The following is a 19,673-nucleotide window of genomic DNA, read 5'->3' as shown; positions in this document are numbered from 1 at the left end:
CAAAATGCTATAAAGAAATGTGACTACTCATTTGTCTTAACTCATGCAAATCCTTTGATACACGGCAAAAAGACTTCAGAACTTCACAGGGCTGAGCATTATTGTTAACTACACATGTTTTTCATGGGACAATGCACAACACTGGTACTGCTCTGAAAGTCAATTTAGGTGTGTGACAACATACTCTGCTTCAGTCCAAGCTCCAGACAGAGCCTGTTTAACTCACAAACTAAAAACACATTTTTATGCCACTCTCCAAGGCTGCAAAGTCAGCACTGGGCATCTTGGCCACTGGCAGACAACAGGGTGACCAGGGGCTCTGCATACAGCATCTCCAGTGAAGCAATGAGGGACACATATGGAAAGCAGTTGCCAGCTGAAAGACTCAAACTCTTAATTTGGGCTCCTTGGTGGCAGCACACAAAGGACAGGGTCACGATGCAAGTGACTTAAAGGCACAGGAAAGAAAAAGCAGGGATGTGACAGGAATTTTCTTCTGAGCTTTATTCATGGCCTATAACACAGTATCTCTGCTCTGGAAAATCACTTGGGTGCTCAAAAGTCCTCTTGCACTGCAAAGCAAGATCCAAAGGGAAGTGTTTGCACAGTATTGGTGACAATTCAGCTGACAGGGAGTCTTTGTCCTGTCTCATTGTCACCCCAGAGCATCAGCACAAGCAACAAATTGGTCCATGCTCCCAACCCTCAGGCCCAGCTGAGCTCACCTCATTCCCACACAGGCTGATGTTAAAGAAGTGGAAGAACTTGGTCCCGCGGGAAGTGAAGCTGGGTCCACTCATCAGCGAGCCCACCTGGCTGAGGTTGCTAAAATTGTAATTCAGGCTCTGGTTATCCTTGACATAGGACAGCAGGCAATCACTGAAGCAGGCAGAGTGGTCCTGCAAGGCAGAGGCATCCATTAAAAAGCAGTCATGGAACAGCAGCAAACCATTCACCTCAGAGTTAAAGCACGGGTGCAGACAGGACTGCTTTCCTTGTTAAGGATGAATGGGAACTCTATCCTCTCCTGTAACTCATCTTTCCCTTGGGATAATTCCCATTCCCATTCCAGTCCCTTGCAATCACATATCAGGACTAAAATGTTCCCTAAGCCTGGTTTTTCTGTTGTCTGCTGCATTAGCCAAGAGAATGCAATTTCTTGCTTTCTTTTGTTCAGGGTACTTTTAGGATCCCAATGTTCCAGCTTAAATCCCTGTAAACAGACCAAAATATGTCCTTGGTTACACTTGCATTTTGTAAAGGAAACACAAGAACAGCTCAAGAAACAAGGGCAGGATATGAACACAGCAGAAAACAGGCAGAATACAAACAAACTGGAGCTGTTCTTCCAGTACCAGTGCAGCTCCTTGAACATGATAAATGTTTACTTATGCTTACAGTTTCATATAAGAGGAACTTGTTACAGGTTTCTAAAGGCCCAGAAATATCATCCAGATGGGGAAGTCCCTGAGTTTAAAAGAGCAGGGATTGGGATAGCTTTGGTGGAAGTAACATAGATACTTGCCCTGTTTGTACACTGTCTACACTACAGCTTCTTGAAATGAACATTTTTTTGAACTGAAGTTGTCACTTTTATCTGATTATTTACAAACAGAAATTAGACTAGTGACTGTCTCCCCGGTTTCTTTTTAGTTTGTCTAAGCTTTCTGATGTTTACATTCTTGTAATGAACTTTCTCACACACTTCATATAAATAATTTATTGTTTGCATTCTTTTATGGAGGAGGACAATTTTGATGGACTGCTGGTTTGTCCAGTGTCATTGGAGAGGTGGCACCATCACCATCCAATCCACTGTCACTTTTGGAAATCTATAAATGTTGGAGTCAGAAATTAAATGTTCTCTTTTCACCATCAGAGAGCTGCATGTCCACGTTGTATTATTCGTGTCCTATTGCTGTTGCGTTGTGATTTCAGGATTTACCTCAGAACCTCGGGTCCCTCCCCTGATAATTCCCCTCACTGAACCCTGCTGAGTGCTGTCTGTCAATCCTGGAATTCCAGAAGGGCATTGAGTGATTGTCAGATCCAAAGGATGCCCTCTACTCCTGGGGGGGCATTGGGCCATCCAGGTGTCCTTTGTCCCTTTGTCCCTCCCCTCCTGTACCTGGTTGGTGAGATTCCTACCCCTTCCCTCCCCCTTATCCCCGGGGTTAAAAGGAACAGCAACCATGAGGTTCAGAGAGTTCTGTTGGAGCTGCTGCTGGATTCAGAGGCCTGTGGGCCAGGAATAAAGCTCTGGATCGAAACCCTCCGTCAGAACTGACTCCTTTCCTTCACCACCACCTTAAAGCTTCTCCACCAGAGGTAAGCCTGAGGAGTGGTGTGGGAACGCACAAAATCAGAGGGTTTCGAGAAAGCTGCAAAATGCAGGCCTCAGAAACAGAAGAACTGTGATTTGAGCTAAGCAGCAGCTTCCCATTGTCATAACCATGTAATGAGACTGATGCTGGAAAATAAAACAGCTCAAGGCACGTTCCACAGCAGTCCCGTCCCGTTTGTGACTCGTACAGAGACCCCCGGACAGCGATAGAGTGGCCCCTCTGTGAGAAGAGCTCCATCCTGCCACCACCAGAGCTGCACGCCTGGACTTGTCTCCATGTGCCCAGCTGCAGCACACAGCTACCCAAAAGTGTCTCTGGGGTGAAAACACCACAGTGCTGCTATTTGGTTCAACACCAAGGGCCAGACAAGCTCAAGCACGTCAGTCCGGCTGTATCGGTAATATTCCAATATATAGCAATAAGTGACATCTTTGGTGGGCACATTGGTCATAGTCATGTTCCAGTTCTCACAAGGCACATGCCTGTAGGAGAGCACTAGAAGCACCCCCCCGAGAGCTTCCAGCTCAACAAACCCTGTGTGCCCATCTCCCAGAAACGCCCAGGCTGGGTACCTTGGTGCTCTTGCTGCCAGGCCCGCACGGGATGCAGGCCTCCCTGCCGTACACCTGGTGGATGGACAGGAAGGTGTTGTCAGGACACTCCTTGCACTGGCTGCTCTCCTTCTCGATGTAGTGTCCTGGAGGGCAGGGCACGCAGGACGAGCCCAACTGCTCGGAGCCCAGGGCACAGGCCCGGCAGGAGGAGGCCACTCCATCCACTGCGTTGGTCACCGTGATGGAGTAGATCTTGGCCATGTCATTGATGAACTGCCTGCTCTGGAACGAGAGCCAAGGAAACCACGCCGGGAGTTTGTCACCACATTTCTCTTCACAGAGAAAAGCAAGGCACAATTCTTCCCAAGAATGTTTCTGAGTTTCACATTCTCTGAACATCAGAGAAAGAAAACACAATTCTTATCGTTTGCTGTGCCCATGTTTGTGCCAAAGTAGAATGCAATGTGGAGATTGTTTACCCAAAGTGATGGTGTTTTGTTTCCTTGGCCTATCAGGGTGTGTGTGTGTGTGTGAGGATTGTTGGCTGACAGTCACAGGATTCTGTGCAGTTCTGTGCAGAGTTGAGTGCTTGGCAGATTCAGTTTAGATGCAATGTAACATAGTGTAATATAGTATAAAATAATATAGTATAATAAAGTAATTAATTAGCCTTCTGATAAGATGGAGTCCTCCTCATCATTCCTCCCTGCCAAGGGGATCCCTGCAAATACCACACCTGGTGTCATCACACTGGGGACACCACCCACACCTCTGTGCACCAATTCAGGGATCAGCTCATCCGTGGCTCTGTCCTTGCTCATGGATTGGTTATGCACAGCTGCCTCCCAGCTGTGCTTTGTGGTGAGAGCCACTCGTCCCTTATGGGAAACCTGTGAGCTTCAACAGAGGGCTGGAGTTCTGGCAGAGAGTGTCCAAAGAATGATGTTTTGTAAAGCCCCACACATAAAAAAGTACTTACATCTTGACCTTCATTTATTCTCTGAAAGGCCCAGGTGAATGTGAAGGAAGCATTTTTGGAGATGATGTGAGTGTAGGATTGTCTTTCTTTACTTTTTTCCCATGATTCCACCACATTGGTATTTTTTCGATTTACATCCTACAAAATGGGCATAATTTAAAAAAAAAGGAACAAAGTGTGGTCATACTACACCAAGCACCAGTGTTTTATGATCTAGAGATTAGCATATTAAAAGGACTCCACAACATCATTTAACATTTAATAAAGCAAACATACTTGTTTTGTTTTGCACAACTGACAAATTTTCAGACTGTTCTAAATTGCCACCTAATTTCCACTCAATTCTCTTTAAATTAAAAGCAGGTTCCTTTAAAGAGCCACTAAATACCAAAAATAACCAGCTTCCCCTTTCAGTGGAAGGGGCAAGGGAACCATTGCAGATCCATTTGCCTTCCTCAGCTAATGGACATTCAAACAAACATCTGTCTGCTGCTCTACTGATCCTCCAGGTCACTGACAGGATCAAGTCTAAATTTCCAAACTGTCCTCTTCCCATTCTCTGTCCCAGATCTTCACTTGTCACTCTGTTACTAGATGCTAACTCAACAGCACAAGAGACACTGATAATTTCATCAGTCAATTTAATAGGGGAAAAATTAATTTAATAGGGGCTCCTTAGTGTCCAGTGATTACTTTTAGAATAAGCAGATAGCCAGGAATGGTTCACAACTCATGTGCTGGAGGAATTTCACTAGGTCATTCATTAAATCCTTCCTGCAAGGGCACTGCAGATATTAAACTAATGCCATGAATAACCACAATAAACCAAGTGCAGCTAATCACACCTATGCAGAGGTATAAAAGTGACTTGTGGAATACCAGGCTCATGGAGAAAGAGGTCTCACTTACTGCCATAAAGTACAGCACACAATCTGCTGAACAGATGGTCTCAAAAATAAAAGTAATCCGGCCGAGTTCTGACCCAGTTGCTCCGGTCACTGATGTTGGAGGTCTGTTTAACATAGAAGGAACAAAATATTTATACAGTGCTCTCCAGACAGGCAGCAGTCAATCCTTCAAATTCCTTTTTGTTCAGTGAAGCCATCAAAGTCCTGTCATAGAAAACCTGTCTTTGCAGAAAGGTGGGAGCCTCTGCACTGAGTATTGGGTGCAGCAGGGTCATTTTTTAAGTGTCTAAGTTCTTTATTGTACACTTCCCTCCTTATAATGAACACCCAAATTTGACCATATTGGTAGGGAGCCTTATTATTAAAACACATTACATACTTCAAGTGATTTACACCAAGGTAATTGCATCTACCTCAGCTGGAAAACAGCAGAGGGAGGGTGGGGCTCATCTTCCACACCTTGCTGGTCTCAACATTCAGCACCTGGTCTGAGCTAGGAGTCTAAGCTCACTCTTTTGACAGAAGACACCTTAAGCAGGTATTTCATCCTGTGTGAGTGTGCAGGAGTGGGGGCATTCCCATTCTCCTGCAGTGCCTGCACCTCCCCACTGGCTCCAAGGGAAGCGCAGACTGTGGAGGCTGCCTGGAGCCACAGGGCAAAGTAACCTGGGTTTCACTAAAATACTTTTAGGGCAGACTCCAGTATCCACCCCATGGCAGGTTTAGCTGGTTACTGTGGAATAATTTAGAAACAGAGGATGGTAATATCTTTTCTCAGCTTCCAGACAGCCAGCTAGCTGCATCTTTGACTGAAGCAAATACTTCAGTCCAAGATGTCCTTGCTAAAAACCAAAGTCCCACAGGCTTGCCTGCCTCAATAGACAAACTGGGGACATGGGAATAAAATTCAAGATTCCTCTTGTCTCCTATTCATTATTTCACTTCAGAAAGTAACACTCAAATTATCCCTGGGATAGTGTGAAAGAGGTATAAGAGACAGAAATAACTGAGAAATAGATGAAAAAATATCCCATTCCTTACTTAAATCCTGGGATGTGCAGGCTCAAGATAAGATAGTCATTGTCAGAGCCTCCTGCCCCACTCTGGATGTGATCACCAGCCACCTCCCAACCTTTACAGAACAGAAAAAGAAAAAAAATTCAATCAATTGGTGGCAAAGGAAATCTATGTTACCATAATTTTTAAACAATTCAGTATGTCAGTGTATTTTAAAGATGCCTGATATCAACTACAGAACAATATCACGATGATTTGAATGAAGAATTTTAGCAATTGTATGAACCGCTGATTTTACAGGCAATTTTCACCTTTCAAATCGGCAGAGCAATTGATATTCCCTGATCTGTGCAGTGCAGCTCAAGGGGGATAATCCATCTGATATCTTTCAGCTTTAAAACAGATGAATCAGTGAATCTGTGTGTTAAATGTTAAGCACATACTTCAGTTCCCCTCTGCTCAACACGCATAATTCAAAGCTTGAGTTACACCAGTCTGACAGGGTGGATCAGGCTGAGGAAAATCTGTCAAGAGAAGGCTGGAGGAGTCCCAAACAGGATCATTTTCACCAGTGAGCTGTGACTGCTCTCTGCTGCAATTTTAGCACATGTGCAGAGAGAAAGCTCTGAGCACTAAAGTAATAAAATTACAGGCTGTAATTAAGTTTTCCAAAAGAATTATTTGTGACCTCGATGGGCACAGTTATCACAAAGCAGAAAAGGAGATAAACTAGGGAGAAGACAAAACAATGCTTTTTTCAATGGGGATATGAATGCATCTGAAGATGCATTAAAGCCAGTGTGGGATAGGTCTTTGCTGAGGGAATTTCACATAGGCTGCAGCTCCTGCCCTCCTCTGGTATACCAAGAGATTTTTATTCCTTTATGATACTGTGACATTGCTTCCCACAAGAAATTTCAAGCCTGGTGCCACTAAAGGAAAGGGAGGAAACTGCTGTGAGTCATGCAGCCAAGAGCACACTCATTGTGATGGGTGCTCCATTACCGCAGGGATCCATGCAGGAGGAATGGGATCACACAAAACAGGGAGTTTGGCTCACCATTCATCCCGTCACACTTGGAGTTGCCAACATTAAAGCAAGATGTCTTCATGTTTCCTGGCAGGATGTTCCACCACTTGTACTCAAAGCCAAGAGCTGGCTCAGTCCCAGCAGGGCAGGCTTTGCACTCTAAGGGTGAGAGGGCAGAAAAGGATATCACACAGCCAAGGCACATGTCAAACAGTGCTTTGAAGTACATAGATACTGCTGTTTTACTCTCTGGTGCAAGTAATAAGCAAAGAAAATAATTTATTTCTTTGTAGTTAAACAGTCAAAGACCTGTCAGGACCAGGAGAGTGGAAGCGAGATCAGCATTTTGTAAATTGTAGATCATAACATCGTGTTAAGTAATCTGCAACTGGTCCCCCATTTACTTTTTAATAGATTCAGCTGAAAGTTTGAAAAACAAGAGTTCCCCCAACATACTGAAGGGGACCACTGGGCCAATGCATCTCAGAATCAACAAGCCAGAGTTTAGGCTAGACAATGTTGGCAGGGTATTTTGGCAGGGTATTCATCTGACTGGGCTTAAAATGAGGTTTTTGCAGGAAAGAATTTGGCATGGATAGGAGGATGGTTGAGTATTACAGCGACCTGATGAGGGTCTTCAGGGTGAGAGAAGTGGATGAGAATCTTGGTTGATGATCAGAAGGCTGGATTTATTGATATATGATATATAATACATTATAACTATACTAAAAAGAATAAAGAGAGAAGTTGCAGAGGCTGCTAACCTAAGAATAGCATAGAAAAGAATGAGTAACAAAGTTCTGTGTCCAGCAGAAAGCAAGGACAAACTCTCCTCTGAGTGGTCAGCAAATCCAAGCACTCACAGAAGCCCAATCACCGCTGCACCTGTGGCATTCCACACCAGCCGATAACAATTGTTTACATTCTTCTTCTGGGGCCTCAGCTTCCCAGAAGATGAACAAATCCCAAAGAAAGGATTTCTGTGAAAAAATGTCTGCGACAGTTGAGGAGGAATTGCTGACTGGAAATTTCTGATTCTCCTCTCAGAATCCCTTAAAATAACTCTCAGGATGTTTCTATCAGCCAAGAAATGCATCCAGAACACAGGCCAACTTGGAGCAGTGATCCCTGATAAGAAAGGACTCAGGAGAGAAAACAGATATCCACATCTTGCTCTCAAATGTTATTTAACAAGTATTTAAAGCAAAACAAACACTGGCTTATGATGATATGTCACTAAACTGATGATGACTGCTTTTGGAGACACACAAAATTTTTTTGCAGACTCTTACCCTGTGTCCCATCCGAAAATGTGCCTGGTGGGCAGGGAGTACAGGAAGATGAGGCATTGTTGTAAAAGCCAGGATTGCAGGGTGGACAGTCCTGCCTCTCTCCAGAAGGAGGAAGGGTCAATGCATCAGGGAGATCCTCTCTGCAGATCTTGGGTTCAATCCACTTGTACATGATCTGAGTCTGGAAGGAAGAGACACTGAGCTCACACCATGTACCATGAAGCTTTAGAAGTAGATGCACCAATTAAGGTCCCCCTTGTAAACTAAATTAGGGTGTTCTCATCATTTGAGGCCAAAAACAGACCTTGCACACACAGGACAATAAAGGGAAGTGCAGGTAAGGGCAGCAGAAATGACTGGGAGATTGCAAGATATGAGGCTTTAAGGACAAAACAAAAATGTGAAGCTTAAAACAATTATTATTTAATTAGTAAATTTCCTCTTTAATTAGTAAATTTAATTTCTCTTTATTTAGTAAATTTTCCACGCAAGGGGATTCTGAGGAACATCAGATAAATAATTCTAACTGGATATGCAATCTCTGCATTTTACAAAATAACACAAAATAAAACTTCTGCCATATAAAAGCCCCTTATTTGGATTAGCAGAGAGAACCCCAAGTTCTGCATTTTTAATTCATACTGGCCCGTCCTTTGAAAAGTTCCCAGTTTCTCTCCTGCCATTTTTCACCTATTGAGAAAATGTCAAAAACATGCAGGAGCTCTCCCCAAGCCCCTCCAATCCCTTGTCATCACATAAAAAGCAGTTTATGAACACAAATTTGAATCAGTCCACAGTGTTACCATGGTGCCACCTCTTCATCATCACCCCCCTTTAAGGACACAAGCTTCTGTCTTCAGGAGAAGCTTTGGTGAGATGCATCACCCACAAAGTTGTGTTTCAAATTTCATCTGACTTTGTGTCTCTCTCTGGAAGAGTTTTACATCTCAAGATGAAACTTAGCTGAGTTCCACAGCTGAGAAACCCAACTGGCAAGAGTTTAACCTGTCCACAGTTCCCATTCTGGGTACTTCCACCCTTTGGTCCCAGCACTCAGGGACCTTTGAGGCTGGAAGCTCAGGTAATGGAAATTTCATCTTGTGAATTTGACCCAGACCCCCTGTCACCCTGGGTGTTGAGCTGCTTGCACTCAGGGTTAGCCCTCTGGTAACACAGAGCACCTGAAGCATTGATCCCTCTTGAAACTGTTCCACAGAATAAGCTGGGAGAAGCCTCAGTTCACACTTGAGCCCTGGCTCCTGGGAGCTCCAATGATGCTGAGGCTCTCACTCTCCATCCCTGCCTGTGCTTTGTTGCAGCCATGGCTGTGCCAGGTCATGTTCCCTGGCTGACCCTTGGACACAATGTCCCAGCTCAACACTGGTTGTGTCTTTTCTCCATGGGCTTGTCTGGCCACCTTAGCTCAATCTGGTCACTGGCACAGGGTCCTCAAGCACTGAGGCACTGCTCCTACTGCCAGAGTGGCACCTCTTCCTATGGATCAGCCTGTCCTTGCTGCTCCTGAGCACCTGGAGGATTTTCTGGAGAATCACCCCAGAAATGGTTGAGCAGCATCAGGGTGCACAGTGTTTAAAATGAAAAGGCTCAGAAGATGGCAAAGCACCAGAGCCCAAACACACAGCCTACCACAGGAATCCCCCTGCATCTGAGCAGGGAGAGCAGGGTCAGAGGGTGCCTGTGGCCATGGGGTGAGGGGTTTCTCAGACTGGGGCTGAAGCATTCAACTTGGGATTTTTAAATCAGCAGGTAGATGGAAAGTCAAGAGTAAAGTGCATAAATCTCCAGAGGTCCCTTCTACACATGGAGTGGGACAGCAGAAAGGAGAACACAATCTATTGTTCAGTGAAAACCTGGCTTATTTCAGCAATCAGGGATCAATAGCCTGGTCTTTTACAGCCACTATTCTCCTGTGGATGGCCTGCAGAGTCAGGCCCTCTCATTGAGCTGCATCACACAGAGAGATGTGGAGTACAGCAAAGCTGAACCAATTTCCAGCCATGCAGAGCAGTGAAACCAATCCTGAAAACTCAGCCAGTATCTGTGTGCCTGTGACACCTGCTGCTGTCATTGCAGCTGGGCAGGGAAGGCTGTCTGCAGAAAAACCCACTTTGCATTCTAATGATATCCATCAGTAAAGGGAAAGGCCACTGGAAAAGGGTCAAATAACAGGAACTTGTTCAGTGTCAGGGAGACTTGGACCACACAGAGCAGTGGCAGAACAAACCACAGGAGGCTGCAATTAGAGCTGTACCTGGGGGTGTAGCCATGAACACTGCTGCTGATTTTTTGAGTCATTAGAGACAGTTAACAGAGCAGAAATCTGAGTCAAGACCAGGTTGCAGAGCCTGACAGCTCTGGGGCTAAACTCACTGATGCTTCGTTAGCAAAGCATGCAAGCTCTAAGCTGCATTTAGATTTCACTGATCAGGAGATTCCAAAATACCCAATCCTGCCAGCAAGCATTAGGCCAGCAACACACAGGTGTTAGGGAATTTGACTATTTGCAATTCCATCTGAGAAATGGGATCTAAGTGAGAGATGGGAAAGGAAAGACATGAAACAGTGTCCACGCAGTTTCTTCTCCAAATTCCTCCCAAAATTTCACTTAACTGCTAGGACAAAGCCAGGCTGCTCCACCAGGAGGTCCCTCTATAAGAGACCAAGTGGATCTAAAGTCTCTGGGTGAAACAATGTCCTGAGAGTCCAGGTGATTTGAGGCATCCCATAGGACAAGCACATTACCAGCAGCTGAGCTGACACACATGGACACTCCAGACTTTGTATATACCAGTATTTTACCTGACCACAGGCAAGAGTTTAACCTGTCCTTTGATGCTAAAACCAAGGGACATGACACATTCACACCTATGCAGCCAAACACTCCTCCACCTGAAATAGAGATGGTTGTATCCACTGCTCCTGGGCCATGGCATCACCTGAATTATCCCCTGGGTGCTGCAGGGACAGTCATCACAAGCTTAAATATGCCAGGAAGATTATTAACAACTAAAGAGATGGGCTTGTGCTGGGACAGTGCTTCACCCTGTGTTCCAGCAGCGTGGAAGTATGGAAGCAGCCCCAGTGACCCCATCAGACCCTTCACAAGTGCAAGGAGCTTATCATCTCAGCAAAACACATCCCTTAGGCAGACCCATATCTGGCAGAGTCTTACAGAGGGATAAAGGCTGCAGAGAGGGCAGGCAAAGGACAAGCCCAAAGCCACAGATTCTATACTGAAAGCAAAATTGGGAAAGTAATTGGGATATGGATTCCTGAAAAGAACTACCTTGCTTTCAAATGCAGAGATAGCAATAAGGTCAGTGAGCTTAAAAATAGTATCTTGCCTTCTACTTACTTTTCCCTCCTTATCACATGGGGTGTGGATCTGGAAAAAGTCTTTGCTTGTGCATGGAGGTCGCTCTATGCACGCACTGGATCCCTCCTCTAAAAGAAAAGGTGAGAAACAGGATATTAAATTATCAAATGGTCCCTGGAAACAAACATAACAAGCTTGAAATCTGGAGGTTAAAATGAGTCAGCAGAAAATTATAAAAGGAAAATGAAAAATCAAGCTCTTAATGTTGTCTGCATGAACCTTCCCCTGAAATGAAGCAGGGGAACAGAGGAAATACCAGCTGTGAAATACTGACACACTGAAATCCACTGATTCAGTGTATGCAGGGACAATTATTAGGAAGAAGTTTTTTAATCTGAGGATGGTGAGACACTGGAACAGGTCACCCAGAAAAGTTGTGAATATCCCATCTCTGGAAACAGTTAAGGCCTGGTTGGATAGGGCTTTGAGCAAACTGGTCCAGTGGAAAATTCCCTTCACATGGCACAGAGGTTGGAATGAGCTTATTTCTAAGGTCCTTTCCAACCCAAACCACTCTATGATTCCATCACACCCTCCCCACTTCAAACAACAATTTATACAGTTTACAGAGCATGGAAATATTTTCTCACTTGATAAGGAACACAACCACTCTAATCCTGTAGAGACTTCCTTACAACACTGGCCCAATTTTTTCTCTTGCCAGATAATATTGTGATATTTCCATTCCCACTGTGAGCAGAGGCACAGGTCCCCAGGCATTTGCAGCCATTGGTGACAGCTGGTGCTATGGTCAGTAACTGATTCTTCAAGAACTTTCTAAAACTACTACAAGGAAGAAATCTGAAGACCTTTTGACTAGGAAGAATAGATTAGGACCATGTCATTTGAAGATCACCACCTAACCATAACTGGAAACACAGAACACTTTGGGACTAGGTTTTGCAACTAGATCACCCCATTTTCCCACCCCACAGGAGGCAGGGGCAAGGCAGGAGACAGTGTTTGGAAAGGACATCCTCAAAACATGTTAAGGCTGAAGGCAGTGATGAAGCAAATTCCTGTCATTGCCAACTCATAACACAAATTACCACGAGAGGGCACAGCACCACCACTCTATTCTTCAGAAGAACTCTCCCCTTCCTGCTCATAAAGGCCTCCATCCCTTCATGCTAACACTGACGGCACTAACAACGTTTGATTGTGGCCCATTATGTATCTATGTGCCCTCTGCATATTTTGGGAAGTCAATCATTTCCCCTTTAGATATTAGCTGGAGACCATCACTGCTGGATACAACCACACTCAGATCTGAAACAGCCCATGACTGCACATACTCAGACCTTCCTGGTTTTGCTTTGTCCCAGTTGGTTTATGTACCTGCATAATACATTTCTTCTTTACACTTGGTGCACTCTTTAGCCCCTTTCTCAGAGTAAGTGTCTCGTGGGCACACCTGGCAGCCAGAGGCACCTGGTTTGTCACTGAAGGTTCCAGGCTTGCACGCAAAGCATTCAGACGTGTACGCAACCCCTGTAAGAAAAATTCTGGGTAAAGCACTGAAAGAGACTGTGAAAAATGCGTATTTTATGATTGGCTTTTCGAAAATATGAAAATGAATATTTTATGTGTTGTGTTAGAAAGTAATGCTGTATTAATTCTCTTAGTGTGAATTAATTATCTTAGTGTAATGTGTATTAATTCTGTATTAATTCTCTTAGTGTAGTGTAATTCTCTTAGTGTGTAGTGTAGTGTGTTAAATATAGGTTTAGGTTATAAAAAATGTTAAAAAAGAAACTATGCTGTGTAGGATACTTTCTTAAAGAAAGGACTTGCACTGAGATAGCAGCCACAGGACACCTGAATCTTTCAGAGAAAAATAATTTATTGCTCCATTATCAGAAGAAACAAACTTCTTCCCACCTCGAAGGCGCTGTTAGGATTCAGAGGAAGAGGGTGACGATGACCCTCTGACAGAATTCTGTGTTTGAATGGAATTTATGCATCATGTATGAGGTGTATGAATATGCAACAGTCAATTGCTTTTAATAGTTAATAGTTTAATCCTCTGTTAACGTGTGTCCTTTTTTGGGCTCGTGCTGCCCAGGAAAAGGTACCTGGACATCCGTAACTCTTTGTATTTATTGTCTCTAATTCAAATTGTCCAAATTCTCATTACTCTAATTGTATTACTATTTTTATAAACATTTTATTACTATCAAACTTTTAAAAATTTAAAAACAAGTGATTGGCGTTTTTCACAGAGACCCATCTGTAACTCCTGCCTACGTGAGTTTATGGCTGAGAGCAAACCAGCTGTATAAAGCAGCATAAAAATCACACTCAGTTCCACCACTCACTTAATACACTTCAGCTTTGCTGACTCATAATTTAGGTCTTTAATGTTTATACCTCAATAAAGTCTGACCCATCTAAGAACCTTCTATGACACTCCCAGTTTTATTACACTTAGCCCAGGACCAAAAGAGCAATTCCAGAAAAAACAGATCATTTGAATATTACTTCAACTGTCACTGTTATGATATATATCCATTTATCACTGTTGAGAGGCTTACCAATAACCACAGTCTTTCTATCCTACAACAAAGAAAACCTGTTTATTCCTTTTTCCTCTTTATTTGCTAATCTAGTCTTTTCCAGTAGATGGCAACATTTTCCAGATAAACTAATTTTTCAGCCTTTCGTCACTGTGAAGTTTTGCTGTTCTGTTTCTACTCTTCAGAGGAGGAGACAGGGGGCAAGGGGCTAAAAAAAACACTTCAGTGCTGTAGGCACAGCAGTATAAGTAGCATTTGGCAAACATTGTGACAAAAGAGTGAGATAAAACCTCAAAGACAAAATTCTACTTACCTTCAATTGTGATGTTCTTCACTAAAACTGGTTTTACAACTTTGGAGCCCATGAGAATCCCTGTTGTTCTCCAGTATAATATATTGCTACCTGATTTCAGAGTTACCTGCAACAACACATGTGAGTTAGCAAACATCCCCTTGCCAAGACTTTGTTTTATTTCCTACTTCCATTCAAATTTCTTGCATCCTAGCAGCTTTTCCTGTGCTGTTTAGTGGGTCAAGAGGTAATGGTAAAACAATAGACAGATGTTGTACAGACATATCTGAGGAGTGCCAAAATGTGTTTTATGGAAATGTTTCTCAACACCCCAGTTGGAAAAACACCAAGAGCTGTTTCTGACCTTGTTGTAAGCAGAATTTGGAAAAAGCTGTTCCTGTCTTTATCCAACTACCCTTGGCACTCAAGAGCTTTTATCTCCAGCCTTATGTTCAGATATAGTCAATCACTTTGTTTTTAAAGCCTTGAGATACTCTTTCATAAAGAAACTCAACAGGACCCAGACTTTGAAAATCCAGTCCACAAGTGAATTTTGTTTATAGGTTTTAAAAATCAACTTCTATCTGCACGTAACACCACAGTATCATGACCAGAAAGCCAGACACAATCCATGGCTATCTCCAGCAGCAGTCTCATCCCTCCTGCTCATTTCTGATTGCAAACAGCAAATGAGATGCAGAAAACAACCTAGTTTCTGACTGCCCTGACCCACTTGTGTTCATGGCATGGTGCAGTGAGTGACTGCACAACCCCTGTGGAAGGGTGGTGGGTTGGTGGCATCATGGCTGAGGTAAGGAAAACCTATTTATTCCTTTTTCTCTTTATTTGCTAATCCAGTCTGTAGGAAGGCAGGAAAACTTCTCCAGCAGCAGTTTTGGTGCCTTCTGCCTTCAACTCACTTGTGTAACTATGGTATAACTCTCATCACTAAAAGCAGCAGGTTCACCAAGCCCCTGCCTGGCCTGGTGTTCCATACCTACTAGCCCAGTACAAGATGTTTAGTGCCAACAGCGGGATAATGGCCTGAAAGTGCTATATTTTCACACAAGAAGAGGGATAAACTCTACCAGCATAAGGGTCCAGGATAATGTGATTTACAGCAGGCCTGGCAGGACCACAGTTCTTGTTCACCCAGGGTAGAGAGTCGAAAAATTTAGCTAAGAGAAGATACAGCGTATTGTATCTCCCACACCCAAACATCTGCTACACACAGGGGCAGAGGAGAGCTGAGCTGTCACATGTAACAGGGGAGCTGGGACCATACTGAGACAGGCACCAGGTTGTGTGAGGTGAGGGACCCAATACCAGCTGCAGCAGCAGAGACTGCAGCACCTGGAAAATTGTGCTCACAGAAGACACCTTGTCAGGATTTACAGAAAAAGTCCCTCAGGACAGCCAGAATCATCATCTCACCTAGCCCATGTCTACATTTCAGCCAGTCATCCCAACAACTTTTATAGACAGTGAGGACACTTGCACATTCCAGATGAGGAGCTCAGATGGCACCATCTCCCATGCAGACTGCCCTCAGCTCACCCAAATCAGTGCCCTGGCCTTGGATCTACCTCTCAGCTCATGCCACTCATCCCTCCTCAGCCAGTTTTCCACCTTCTCAGAGTAACCTGTATTGGTCTTGCACCTGACCCAACAGGCACTCCAACCAGAGCTGGCTCAGGAACATAGTTTCTCCTCCAGGAGGAAAAGCACCCGATGGAAAACAGAGAGTGTGCAGTTGCCTATGCCCACAAAAGCCTTTTTCTTCTGGCACAATGTCCCCTGTGCTGGGCCTTTGCTGATATGGCTCTGGGGACAAGGGTGTGATGGTGTAGTGGGAGCCAGGCCTCAGCTGATGAGCTGGTCTGCGCATGATCCTGTGAATGTGATGTTCACAGGGCAAACTCAGGCAGCCAAAGGGCTCCTACCCCCAACACAGACAGGTTCATATCCCTGCTGCAGGAGCCACCCTGGTGCTGCCAGCTGGTTTTTCACACAAGCCCCCATGGAGCAGAGGTTGGGTGCAGTCCAGCTCCAACTCTTCTGCACACGCTTGGGAATGAAATGCCCATCCTGCTTGTCTTCACATGCACACCCCACTCCCACTGCTCTGCCAAGGCACTGAGAATAATCTTGTGTTCTCATGAGCAAGCAGCGATTGTACAAGATTTCAATTACAATCATGCAGAGTGATTGTGGCACACAGATTTGCATAAATCTATTCAACCTCATAAAACACTTAATTCAAAGCCCAGGGAAATCAATACAAACTCTTGCATCTATATAATTTCCTTTGGGATCAGCTCCTTAGGGATCTCCATGACTTTTCCCCTCAGTGCTAGGAAAGCTCTGCTTCTTCAAATGCATTCACAGGAGCTGGCCCATGTTTGGTGTCTGGACAGAGGAAATTACAGACATTTAAAAATGGAAAAAAACTTCATTGAGGAATTTTTCACACACTCACAGAATGAGAGCCCCATTCCCCGTTGTCTGTGAGCTTCACCCATTTGTCTGCTGTGGACTCCATTTCTTTGCACTGGTCATTTTGTATCTGTTAATAAAAACACAATATCAGTGACTTCAATCAGGCGCATCTCTCTGGCAGCATAATGACTACTGGGAATGAGAAGATTCAGCTCTGTTCCTCTTGTCTACATATATAGACAGCTGCCTTACTTGTGGCAAAATAAACCCCAAACTTTCAACATCTGCAACAGCTTAACAGTGCCTCCACCAGCCCCCTCTGACACAGATGGTAAAAAAAGAGCAGGATGAGATGATCTCAGGCTTGTCCTCATGCTGTATGGGCAGACAAGGATGTTGAGCATCTTGTCTTGCTCCTTTATCCTTCTCCTGAGCCTACCAAGACTTAATTCTCTAAAACCCAGAGGTTTCTAAGTCATAGGGGAAGCAGGAGTGGATGGGCCAAAGCTGGAAGACAAAATGTTATCTCTACAGCCAATATGTGCTTTCCCTTTGGCCTGCTGCCACCGGACCCAGGGATGAGAATAAAGCTTTCAAGGCAGAGACAACATGCCATGGGGAGTCTGTCCTGGCACAAGTGGGAGGCTGTCTGTCCCTTGCCTGGGTCCAGGGCAGCTCAGAATCATTTCCTTACAGCAGGGTTTGGTGCAGCTCTTTCTTCTTATACCTTCTCAGATGAAAAAGTATCAAGTTCCCTTTGAGGCACAAGATCACATACTCAGCTTTTATTGCACCAGGGAGAAAGGCCACTTCAACACTTTCACACACTTGACCTGGAGTCAAGGATCCTCCTTAAAGTTGCTCCAAATCAAATCTGAAATAAGCTGTGCAACTCCACATCCCCCAAGCATCTATACACTCAATTCCACCTAGACCAACTGCATTGAGGAAAAGAGGTGTGAAGAAGCACCTGTGTAGAAGGAAAATCCCTAATTACCTTGTGCAACCTGAGCTACAACACCCTTTTGTCTTGGTTCCCACCTGCAAAGAGGAGGTAAGAATATACAGCCTCTTTTCATCAGATGTAAAGGGCTTCAATATGTAAATAGAGCCAAGGAAGGGCAGATAAAACACCTCACCATTTCCCAGTGAAATGGTGCCACTGGGACTGAAATGCCAATGCCACTGCCACTGAAATGCCACTGTCCAGAGCTAAAGTGTCATTGTTAAATATATTTCAGCACAAAGGCATGCTGGAGGGGAAAAAATTACTTTTACAGGAGAATTAAATATGGTTGCCCTGAAATACTGAGGCTGACTAGGAATTTATGGACATTTCTATAAAGGGCTGCAGCACACATTGCCTCTTGAACCGGGGATGATAAATTCAGAGAAGGTGAATAAGTGGGATATGGACAGAAGCAATAATCAAGAAGCCATTCTCAAAGCCAGTGCTCACAGAAACAATATATTTGCAGATCTGCCAGCCAGTCGAGCAACTGGAGCTCGGATTCATAATCCTGGCACACTCACCTGACAGCAAAGCATGGTTGCTGCTTTCTTCCCATGAAGAAGGCAGGGTAGTCCAATACAAAAGAGAAATGCCTAAATAACATTGCCAGCATGGTCTGTTATCCACGTGCAGCAGTAAGCTATCACACTGATGGAGCAGCATGAAGGTGCCTCCAACAGGTAATTTTTGTCTTCCTTTTCTGGCTCTACTAAGGATAAGATACTTTGCACTTTTCCCCAAACTTCAATAAATATTAACAAACACCAGCTAAGAGTTCTCACTCCTGTGAGGTGCCATGAGCTGTGTCCTTCTGATGAAAAACAGAGCTTGTCAGACAGGTAAAGGGGCAGTAACAGAGGAGACTGAAAATTTCCACTCATCTGCCTCTCTGAGTCACCCTCCCATCACATTTCTTTCTGTCCCACATGGCAGGTACAACATGACAAGGACAGTGGAACCTTCCAAAGCACCTCAGTAATGTGGGGCATTTACACCCCACTGCAAATCCTGGTGCAGGGAACCCTCCAGCTCACTGGGCAGTAGCCAGTCCATCCAGGTGGGCAGAGAAGGGCTGCCTTCCCCGTTCTGCTCACTGCTGACCAGACACTTTCAGCAATTTGAGCACACCATGGTGCAAGCCCAGCCAGGCTGTTCCCAGTCAGAGCTAATGATCCCCAGCCCCTCCTTTTCACAGCATGGACACATCCTCAGAGACTAATTCCTGCTGAAAGCCACCTGAATTTCTCCTGCTTTTCTTTTCATCTTAATTACTAAATTACTAGGACACAAACTGACCTAAAACTAAAGGTTTTCACATAGTACCACCTTGGAGGAAGTCTTTTTAAATGTCAAGTCCCTTCAAAGACATCTCAAATCAGACACTCCTAAATAGGAGCATCTACCACCAACACCTGTCTTGCAAAAGGATGGACTAACTGGGGCAGTCATGATCCCTAATGGCAAAATCCCAGTGCATGGCAGACAGAATCAGTTCAGACTGAGTTTTGAAGATTAAATAAATGTCACAAGACAGTATAAGTGACAGAAATAGAAGCAGAATTTTTTATATCGTTCAGCAATAACAAGTTATGGGCACGCAGGGAACTTAAAAGGGAGAAAGCTGCTGCTAATGATCTGGGGTGAATTCTTGCAAAATAAGGTTGGATTCACCATTTTAAAGGCCTTACAAAAAATTCAAAGAAGATGTTGTTGTCAATATACTGGTACTCAAAGAAGACAGAGCCGGATTTCTTCAGGTGCACAGCGTAGATGAGAGAAACTGTACAGTCATCCCTGTTGGACTCGATGTAATTCCCTCGAGGTGTCCAAGAAGAGCTGGGGAACATAAACAAAACAAGCCTCAACTGAGATCACACATATTGAAGAGACTT

The 19,673-nt window shown here is 44.3% G+C and overlaps 1 protein-coding gene across 1 annotated transcript in view; it reads right to left on the bottom strand.

Annotated features, from left to right (window-relative positions):
- The window catches only part of ELAPOR2 (endosome-lysosome associated apoptosis and autophagy regulator family member 2), a 102,317-nt gene that overhangs the window by 15,395 nt on the left and 67,249 nt on the right, over positions 1-19,673 (bottom strand). Inside the window, exons 4-15 of the mRNA XM_058023022.1 lie at positions 19,470-19,617; positions 16,810-16,896; positions 14,352-14,457; positions 12,861-13,013; positions 11,502-11,590; positions 8,126-8,306; positions 6,864-6,992; positions 5,828-5,918; positions 4,788-4,890; positions 3,879-4,016; positions 2,918-3,181; positions 726-899 (exon numbers count right to left, since the gene is read on the bottom strand). Coding sequence (XP_057879005.1) covers positions 726-899; positions 2,918-3,181; positions 3,879-4,016; positions 4,788-4,890; positions 5,828-5,918; positions 6,864-6,992; positions 8,126-8,306; positions 11,502-11,590; positions 12,861-13,013; positions 14,352-14,457; positions 16,810-16,896; positions 19,470-19,617 — 1,663 coding nt within the window. The remainder of the gene's footprint in view (positions 1-725; positions 900-2,917; positions 3,182-3,878; positions 4,017-4,787; positions 4,891-5,827; positions 5,919-6,863; positions 6,993-8,125; positions 8,307-11,501; positions 11,591-12,860; positions 13,014-14,351; positions 14,458-16,809; positions 16,897-19,469; positions 19,618-19,673) is intronic.

This window comes from Melospiza georgiana, chromosome 4 (assembly GCF_028018845.1).
Source record: "Melospiza georgiana isolate bMelGeo1 chromosome 4, bMelGeo1.pri, whole genome shotgun sequence".
Taxonomy (NCBI): Eukaryota; Metazoa; Chordata; class Aves; order Passeriformes; family Passerellidae; genus Melospiza; species Melospiza georgiana.
The sequence above is the reverse complement of the archived record's forward strand: the minus strand, read 5'-3'. Positions and strand labels throughout refer to the sequence as shown.